Raw genomic sequence first — 10,018 nt, 5'->3', positions numbered from 1 at the left:
AGGTATGGTGTTCTTTGGATGCAACTCAGCATTCTTTCCCCTCCAAACACGACGAGTTGAGTTTTTACCAAAAAGTTCTATTTTGGTTTCATCTGACCATATGACATTCTCCCAATCCTCTTCTGGATCATCCAAATGCTCTCTAGCAAACTCCAGATGGGTCTGGCCATGTACTGGCTTAAGCAGGGGGACACGTCTGGCACTGCAGGATTTGAGTCCCTGGCAGCGTAGTGTGTTACTGATGGTAGCCTTTGTTACTTTGGTCCCAGCTCTCTGCAGGTCATTCACTAGGTCTCCCCGTGTGGTTCTGGGATTTTTGCTTACCGTTCTTGTGATCATTTTGACCCCACGGGGTGAGATCTTGCGTGGAGCCCCGGATTGAGGGAGATTATTAGTGGTCTTGTATGTCTTCCATTTTCTTATAATTTCTCCCACAGTTGATTTCTTCACACCAAGCTGCTTACCTATTGCAGATTCAGTCTTCCCAGTCTGGTGCAGGTCTACAATTTTGTTTCTGGTGTCCTTTGACAGCTCTTTGGTCTTGGCCATAGTGGAGTTTTCAGTGTGACTGTTTGAGGTTGTGGACAGGTGTCTTTTATACTGATAACAAGTTCAAACAGGTGCCATTAATACAGGTAACAAGTGGAGGACAAAGGAGCCTCTTAAAGAAGAAGTTACAGGTCTGTGAGAGCCAGAAATGTTGCTTGTTTGTAGGTGACCAAATACTTATTTTCCCGAGGAATTTGCAAATAAATTCATTAAAAATCCTACAATGTGATTTTCTAGATTTTTTTTCTCATTTTGTCTCTCATAGTTGAAGTGTACCTATGATGAAAATTACAGGCCTCTCTCATCTTTTTAAGTGGGAGAACTTGTACAATTGGTGGCTGACTAAATACTTTTTTGCCCCACTGTATATATATATATATATATATGTGTGTGTGTATATATGTATGTATGTATGTATGTAGCTGTTTAAATACAGTTGTGTATGTACAGTACACTCAGTGCCACAGATGCAGCCTTGTTTAATTATTCTGTTTGCAGTAAAGCTACAGTCTGCTATTCACTGAATACTGTCAATACTGTACTTTTAACCAGCCATATCCACACAAAATCTGGATTTAAAAAACGTCTTTGGCTTACTTCTCAACAGTGTCTGAACTCGGGCTGCCCCCTCTGAGTTAGTTGACTAATTGGTCATTTTGGTCTTAGGTCTAGTTCTTTAGTGCATTAGTCATGTTTTATGCTTTTTCATTCTAAGTGATTTATGTCCAAGAAATGTATGAGCACATCTCTGGTAAACACAAGATTTAAACTGGTGCTTTTGCATGATCCTTTGTGGAGAAACTACGTTTTACAGATCTGTCCATTAAATCAACTAATCAACTAATAAAGGACAGCCCTGGTCTAAATGAGTACCATCCTAGTTAAGTGGGGTCTTACCTGAGCAGGTCACTTGTTGGTTTGAACAGGTGAAGTCATAAACAAGAACATAGGGAAGGTCAGCGATAGCCGTGCACCCTGGAGCCTTTCTGCTTGCTTCATAGCATTTGTCGTGAACTTTACAGCACCTATAAGAATACAGGAGGGAAAGGATGCCTGTTTGAGAAAACTCCCAAGTTTCTTTTGTTTAAAAAAACAAAACAAAAAAAATTGGAAAACAAAATTGGGCAATGTTCATTTCCTACATGTCCAATTCATCCAGAGGGCTTCCCTTCCCCCCGAAACCGCACCAGCAGCCGTAATTGTTGTACTTTAGGGAGTTAACGCCAGGCTGGGTGCAAGGGACCATCTGCCCAAACTGCCATAAGGCCTTGGGCAGCAGCGCACCACTGGCTGCACAAGCTGGTAAAGACATGTGAGTGATAAACAAATCAGGAGAAAAGGAAAAATCCTTGACACAAAATAGCAAAGATCATTTCACAAACAGCACCTGTTTACAATAAGTGTTATTTTAAGGAGAGATGCATATTGACAGCTTTTTCAGTCTTACCCGTGAGAAGCAGCTGCAGCAGAGGAGCTGTCAGATTCATGGCTACAGTCCGAAAAGTCTGAATTCTGGCGCAGGCTGTTCTAATATGACAGGAGGTGAGGAGAGAAAACTGGAGATAAGAGGGGGGGGAGACAAGGGGGTGGGAGCTTTAAATCAGGGGTTACTTGACAGCTTTCAAAGTTTCTACTTGAGAATGTTGTTCACCTTGTAATGTATTTAACACTTTCAATTACAAGTGTGACAATTTCCAAATCAAACATGTTAATCAGTCTTCAGTGGTCAGTCAGTCCTGTCATTTTATGTCTCTTTGTTTTTAAAAGGAGAAGCAGTCAAAAGCATGAGCGAACAAGAACAAGACTGACAGCTCAACCTTTGTTCTCACAAAATCACTTTTATTTCACATTATCATTGTACTGATTCTGTCTTCAGCGTCACCTCTAATGAGCAAGCATACAGTACAGTGTATTCCACAACCTCCACTTGTGCCCTGTGGGGGTACTAAATGTCCCTGCACATCAGCTGTCCAATCATAAATGAGTCAGATGCATTTATGGACAATATAGGAACACATCTTTTCAAAATCTTGTTCCAGTTAAGGCTTGAGTGACAATCTAATAGTTGATCAGCTCATTATATGCCAAATCTTCTAACAAAAGCTCTAAGAATAAATAATATTTCAATAGAATATATAGTTGTTGAAGGTCTGTTAAAGTTAGTGTTAAATGTCTTTTTTGTTACCACCTTGTTCTACATTAAAAAAAACACTCAGGCTGTAATCCATCTTTCATCCTGTCTGTGAGATCAGATATCCGCAGGAAATACAACATGACAAGGACTCACTTATTCTCCGCTCACAGTACATATATTTCCTTTTGATCTTTTTACTTTGTTCTTTTAGTTTCCTAATCAAAAATATTCCCTGATCTATTTGGTCTTTTCTTTCCGTTTACTCTGCCCTTACTTGCTTTTTCCTTCTTTAAATAGAAGTTAAATTCACAGCTGTGTAAATAGCGAGCACCTGGCAGAGTTCCCACCACTTTCCACTGCACGTTACTCAAGTTTTGTCAAGTGTCTTATGTAACACAAAACAGTATATGGTACATGACCAACATGACCAAAAATAATGAACCAAATAAGCATGAGTGTGTGCCTGTATATATATATATGTCTGTGTATATATACTGTTTGTATAGAACACAATCATACACGGTACAATGTGCAGTGAAAGTTGTTCTCTGCATTTTACCCATCCTAACTAATTAGGACCAACTCCAGTTGTAATGGCAATGGCAAAGCAAGGGCAATGGCAGGAGTTACCTAGCATGCATGTCTTTATGGTGGGAGGAAACCTGAACACCCTGAGGAAACCCTCGCAAACACGGGGAGAACAGACCCAGGCTGCAGAAAGAACAAATATAAACACTCATTTGTGCCTCTGTCAATATCTCTGCTGAATCAACACAGGAGGGTAAAGAAGTGATAGTCTCTCCCCCCACACACACACACACACACACACTTTCATCTAAAGCTGGGCAATATATCGATATTTTATCGATATCGTGATATGAGACTAGATACGCGATATGGCATAAGTGTTGTCTTTTCCTGGTTTTAAAGGCTGCATAACAGTAAAGTGATGTCATTTTCTGAACTTACCAGACTGTTGTAACTGTTATATTATTTGCCTTTACCCACTTAGTCATTATATCCACATTACCGATGATTATTTATCAAAAATCTCATTGTGTAAATATTTTGTTAAAGCACCAATAGTCAACACTACAATATCGTTGCGGTATCGATATCGAGGTATTTGGTCAAAAATATTGTGATATTTATACCAATCCGCACCGTGCTGCCACGTGTATATGTACTACACAGGTGTAAACATACATGTTGCGTAATGTATAGAGTAAGAGATTGGCAATTGGCCAAAAGAAGAACCACCTCTCAATGCCAGGAGTCCATAAAAGTAGCTTTCCTCTCCACATCATCACCTGTGAACCTGCAAGATGCGTCTGACTCACTCCCTGCTCATCCTGGTGCTCGGCCTCCCGGCCCGTGAGTACTTTGAGAGTTATGCATGTCTGATTGATCAGCATCAGAGACATTTTGATTTCATGGTGGTTTTGCTTTGACTGAGATGTCTCCATTGTGTCTCATAGTGCTGTGTTACAGAGCTGTGTGGCAGTTCAGGGCGATGATCCTCTGCACTGTACCTGACAGCTGGCCCGTACTGGACTACGCTGACTATGGCTGCTACTGCGGCCTGGGAGGCTCTGGCACACCGGTTGATGAGCTTGACAGGTAACAGTGCGTGATGGTGTATGTGCTGTTCTGAAAGTCCCCAAACCCAATCCGACTTAAAAGGTCAAATCACAATAAAAACAAACACATGTTCTGACTCATACCTCTAGTGATGTTGTGGCAATGCGAATGTTTCAGTTTTGTGTGCAAAATATGTTCCTCTGGGACTCCTGATGTCACTCACTAGGACAATGGAGGTGCATGGAATTTAATTTGTGCTGCTCAAATCACTAAAACACACTGGGTTGTTTTCATAGGGAGAAACTAGCTCTGGTACCGTTGTGTTTGGATTAATTGACCCTTAGAGCTGGAAAACAAAATAGTCGATTAATCAATAAACAAGTGTATTCACTGGATCCAGCTTCTTTAATGTGAATATTTGCTTTTTTAATCTTCTGTGATAGTAAATTGAATATCTTTGGGTTTGGGAATGTTGTTCGGACCAAACAAGACATTTGAACATTGGACCTTGGACTCTAGAAAATTGCGTTGGGCACGTTCAGTATTCTTTGACATTTTATAGACTGAACGATTAATCGATTGAGTAATAAATCAGCAAAGTAATCTATAATGTAAATAATCATTTGTCACATTCCTACTTAATTTAAAAAATCTCAAACTCAAGAAATTATGAAGTTGAAGCTCAACAGTAGGAGATTTCCTTCATCTTGATAGATGGGAGGAGGTGAACTGACGTCTTCATGCTTTGTGTGTGATGCAGTTGCTGTCAGATCCACGACCAGTGCTACAGTGATGCCATGCAGCACGACGAATGCTGACCCATCTTTGACAACCCCTACACCAAACTATACAGCTACAGGTGTGACAAGGCCAGCAAGAGCGTCACCTGCCTGGGTGAGTGATCAACAATGCTTCCAAACTCTTAAATTCTGAGTTTTCAGTAATGACATAACATTAAAGAGCTCATATTATGCTCATATTCAGGTTCATAATTGTATTTAGAGGTTGTACCAGAATAGGTTTACATGGTTTAATTTAAAAAAAAACACCGTATTTTTGTTATACTGCACATTGCTGCAGCTCCTCTTTTCACCCTGTGTGTTGAGCTCTCTGTTTTAGCTACAGAGTGAGGCATCTCACTTCTATTCCATCTTTGTTGGGAGTCACACATGCACAGTACCTAGGTAAGGACTACTAGCCAGTCAGAAGCAGTATAAGAGTATGAGGGAGTCCCACGCTAGCAGCTAGGCGAGCATTATAACGTGTGTTACAAAGTGACGCACGTTCGTCACGGAAGTAAAGGCTGGACTACAATAGAGCTGTTTGGAGCAGTTTGTGTCCTAACAGTGTTTTCTCTGGAAGATGGTAAGTCCCTTTGGGGTGGTCTTTGGGCTTTTTCACTTTGTAAACAAAATAGATATATAACACAAAAAAGGTAAAGGAAAAAGCCAAAAAGCATAATATGAGCGCCTCCATCTCTACCTCTATCAGTGATCACGCAAATAGCTCATTTTTTAGTTTTCATATTGGGGCTTCTGGGAAATGCATGGAGTTGCGAGAGTGAATAAACTCGTAAAACAGAGAAGTATCGTCATGTAATCCATTGATTTCAACAATGTAACTGTATTCTAAATACCAACTATTTAAATTGTAACTGTAACGGAATACAGTTACTCATAATTTGTATTCTGAATACGTAACGCCGGTACATGTATTCCGTTACTCCCCAACACCTGACTGTTTTATTGTCTCCAACAAATGCCACGCACACGTACTGTATATGCAACTTATCCCTTTTTGTGACTCTCAAAATGAATAAATTGATATCAAAAACATAATTTCCTTCAGTCTTAATTTGAGCCATTATTTTCCAACGTATCAGGCCTGTCATGTTGGTGAGGGTTCAGTGGCTCGGACATGTTCACTGTCTCTCACATCACACCTTGGTTTCACAGATGTATGGATACGTCAGGTTGCAGTCTGCATCATTCCACATCTTGCGTTTGCGTATCGCAGAACCGTGAATCTGCCCACAGTCCTCTCCGTTCTCTCTGTAGTCCCAGTTGTCAGGCTGACCCTTATCCCAGAAACTGAATGCAAACAGAGGAAGGAAGAGATATACATATATACGTATCTTACATATAGTGCAGATTCCAAAATCTACCAACCACTCAAAATATTATTGTTTTTTTTTCTGGTAAGTAAAGCCAATCTAGCAGCCACTTGTATATTTTAACAGCAACCCTGATATAGTGTAACATATCAAAACATGCATTTTCCTTGTGCTTTGTCATTTTTATAACTCTGTTTCTCTTACGTTGGGGTGGAATTGATGTCAGTTCCATCCACCCAGCTCCAGTGTCCCTCGTGTTCTCGCTCCACAAGTCCAATCCAATAGTTATATCTGATTTCAACTACTTTTGAAATGTAGTCCTAGAAAAGAAAATAGCAACAGGTTATTTAAGGCCTTTGTTGATTCTGAGAAACATTATGCTGTGTATGTGTGCTGCTTATCAGAGCTCTGTATTTGCACATTCATTCAGTGGAGCCTCACAGTAGCAAAAAGACAGCTCCACTTAAGATACATGAAAACCAAAGCTCACCAGTTCCTCCACGTTGTTCAGAACCACCAGGTGTGCTTCGTGTGTTCGGCACCGCTCCTCTGCTTTGCTCCAGGTCAAGGTGGTGCTGGATAGCAGGTAGCAGCTCCTCTGGAAAGACACCCATCCTTCCCTGCATGTTCCTGGTTTGATGAAGATAGTCAAGAGAGCTGGTTTTTGAAAAAAAAAAAAAACACTGAATTCTGATTGTATTGATATGTAAAGGATTCAGTGTTTACCTTGAACTGGGACAAGTTTCTGTAAGACGACCTCCTGCATAGTTGTTGCACCTGAAATTTGGAAGCCACAAACCTAAACAAAAGTAGCACAGAGGGCATCGATTGTACATCATTATATCCAAACATGAAACCATTTCCTGACCTGAACTGGATGATGAAGTTGTCCCTCCATTGCTGATCCTCTCAAGGCTTAGTTTGATGTCAGCGATTCCCTTGTTTAACTGGGAGACTTTGAGATACAACAATTGTTATATGATAAGACAAAGACCGAACGCTGTATTCATGAATCAGCTTCACTGGGGGGTTTAAAGTCGTACATCTTATCCCAGTGACCATCAGCAGAATTAACAGCAGCAGCAACAGCACTCCATACAGGACATACACCACTATCCTCCTCAGACCTGCAGACACTGACAGACAGCTTTTAAAGTGTAAAGTCACATCTGAAATGGTTGAATCAAAATGAAATGAAGTGTACGTGTTTTACCCGTTTGGGCAGTCGCTTTGTGCTCTTCCTGGACAGAGCTGCTATCGGACGGTGCAAATCGGTGATACTGAGCCTCCATTACTGAAAGAGAGCCGCATATCGTTTTTGAAAAAAGTTTTTACTTTTTAATGCAGTTAATATAAACTAATATTTATAACTAGGCTACATTGCTGTAATTTGAAAGTTGGTAGAAAAGCTTATGGTTGATGTTAAAAGTATTCAGTCCATTAAGTCATTTTGAGATTCTCTGGAAAATAAGAGGTCAACTAAATCTCTCTTGTTTGTTTTCAAGCCCAATACGTTAACTATTAACGGCTCAATAAATACAGAATTAGAGAATTCTGCCATTAGATACTGTATAATACACCAACATGTTCAAATATATATATATATATATATATATATATATATATATATACAGATAATTTGACCCAATGCTTTGCTAAAATTCAAATCATGATATAAAAACAAACGACTATTCAGTGTATAATTCATAATGTTGTTTGTACTTGTATGACACAGTTGGTGACGCACATTTCTACACAGTTGTGGATTTCTATAAATGTTGAAAAGAACGATTGCAAAGTCATTACAAAAACAATTTATCACTTACCGTCATCAAGAATCAGAATCTCTCTGGTTGGACTCTGACCATGAGATCACACAAAGTCCTCCCCTTTAAAGAGAAACACTTCCAATGTTCAATGTCAATGATTTTTTTTATTATGTGACTACAATTATTCAGTTATTATTTACCATTACCATTTACCAGCTGGGAGGAGGCCTCGGGGGAGACCCAGGACTAGGTGGAGGGATTATATCTCTAACCTGGCCTGGGAACGCCTCGGGATCCCCCAGTCGGAGCTGGTTAATGTGGCCCGGGAAAGGGAAGTTTGGGGTCCCCTGCTGGAGCTGCTACCCCCGCGACCCGACCCCGGATAAGCGGATGAAGATGGATATTTACCATTATCTGCTGTCCAATTATGAAACACTGTAAGTCATAGGTTGTTTTCCCTGTGATGTGTTAGATGTTTACCTGACATGTAGGAAATGATGGGGGGGGGGGAGCTCCAGGAAAGCTCCAGGATTTCCATATACCCACTTAAAAATGTGCAATGGCACGTAACAACATACTTTCCATTATAATTTTAATATATTTTGAATTGTCATCTGTGGGGTTTTTCTTCGCATAGGCTGAATAAAGGTATTTCCACCGTAAATTGGTGCATAAAAGTGAGTCAGAATGCAGGAAATGAAGTCTTCGATGCTCAAAATTTCACTGGGGGAGGACACCCAGACCCTCCACTATGATATGCCCCCCCAAAAGGCCCATTCTGGCCCATATATATATAGGCCCATACATATACAGTACAGTATACCCACTACAATACATTGGACTACACATAACTGAATTTAGGTGATATTATATATATATATTAAATAACTGTGAACAGACACATTACAAAAATGAATGTCCTTGTCGTTATCATTGTACATTTGAATTACCACTACGTATGTCTGTGAGTGAAAACCGGCTGTGCCACACCAGTGGTTTCTATTCCTGCTTTGCTTGTGACTTAATGCAATACAAGTTCTTATCTAAGAGATGAGTGCATTTCATTAAAGAGTGATTCTCTCTTCACAGACTTTGGATTGATTTTAGAGGCCCGGAGGACCTATATTTAGAGGCCTATTTAGTGGCAATCAATCAACATCATTTTGTTTGGCAAATAATGTTTTTGTGACCATTGCGCCCTCGTGTGGCACCTGACCCCCAGGTTGGGAACTATTGCATTAGGATATGCAGTGGGAACTTCACATTTTGTTAGATACAGATAATGCGCACAGTATATCACAACTCCAGGACACATCCTATTCCCTGCAACACTTGTATCTTATTTGCTGAAATTACGGTGGTCGAGACGGTTCAACACAAATACAAAAGCCACAACACAAACGCAAAAGCTACAACACAAATACAAAAGCTACAACACAAACGCAAAAGCCACAACACAAACACAAAAGCTACAACACAAATACAAAAGCTACAACACAAACGCAAAAGCCACAACACAAACACAAAAGCCACAACACAAACACAAAAGCTACAACACAAATACAAAAAGCCACAACACAAACACAAAAGCTACAACACAACTGTTCTATATCTATGAAGTTACCTCTCATAACCTCCTTGTCGTGGCTTTTGCGTTTGTGTTATAGCTTTTGCGTTTGTGTTGTGGCTTTTGCGTTTGTGTTGTAGCTTTTGCATGTGTGTTGTGGCTTTTGTGTTTGTGTTGTAGCTTTTGCATGTGTGTTGTGGCTTTTGCGTTTGTGTTGAACCGTCTCGGCCACCGTATGAAACACAACAGTTTCTGTACACGGTCTTGTACCTTTGCCTTTTTTGCCGTTTTCAAAATGTTTTTTT

The 10,018-nt window shown here is 40.1% G+C and overlaps 2 protein-coding genes and 1 pseudogene across 2 annotated transcripts; 1 reads left to right on the top strand and 2 right to left on the bottom strand.

Annotated features, from left to right (window-relative positions):
• The window catches only part of LOC144517526 (phospholipase A2, minor isoenzyme pseudogene), a 3,523-nt pseudogene extending 1,662 nt beyond the window's left edge, over positions 1-1,861 (bottom strand).
• A 1,615-nt stretch (positions 1,862-3,476) lies between these two features.
• Positions 3,477-5,186, top strand: LOC144517953 (phospholipase A2-like). The gene is given in 2 exon segments (XM_078250249.1): positions 3,477-4,303; positions 5,025-5,186. Coding segments are annotated over 2 exon segments (306 nt in total). The 5' UTR covers positions 3,477-4,139; the 3' UTR covers positions 5,167-5,186.
• A 98-nt stretch (positions 5,187-5,284) lies between these two features.
• LOC144517951 (C-type lectin domain family 4 member E-like) lies at positions 5,285-9,801 on the bottom strand. Its single transcript, XM_078250247.1, has 9 exons — positions 8,353-9,801; positions 8,204-8,266; positions 7,591-7,671; positions 7,421-7,513; positions 7,246-7,332; positions 7,104-7,154; positions 6,868-7,007; positions 6,582-6,697; positions 5,285-6,354 (listed from the first exon to the last, which is right to left on the bottom strand). Exons 3-9 carry the CDS (start codon positions 7,667-7,669, stop codon positions 6,201-6,203), a joined length of 720 nt encoding a protein of 239 aa, XP_078106373.1. The 5' UTR covers positions 7,670-7,671; positions 8,204-8,266; positions 8,353-9,801; the 3' UTR covers positions 5,285-6,200.
• Positions 9,802-10,018: the final 217 nt, after the last annotated feature.

The sequence above is a fragment of the Sander vitreus genome, chromosome 5, assembly GCF_031162955.1.
Source record: "Sander vitreus isolate 19-12246 chromosome 5, sanVit1, whole genome shotgun sequence".
NCBI lineage: Eukaryota > Metazoa > Chordata > Actinopteri > Perciformes > Percidae > Sander > Sander vitreus.
This window is presented reverse-complemented; position numbering and strand designations above follow the sequence as displayed.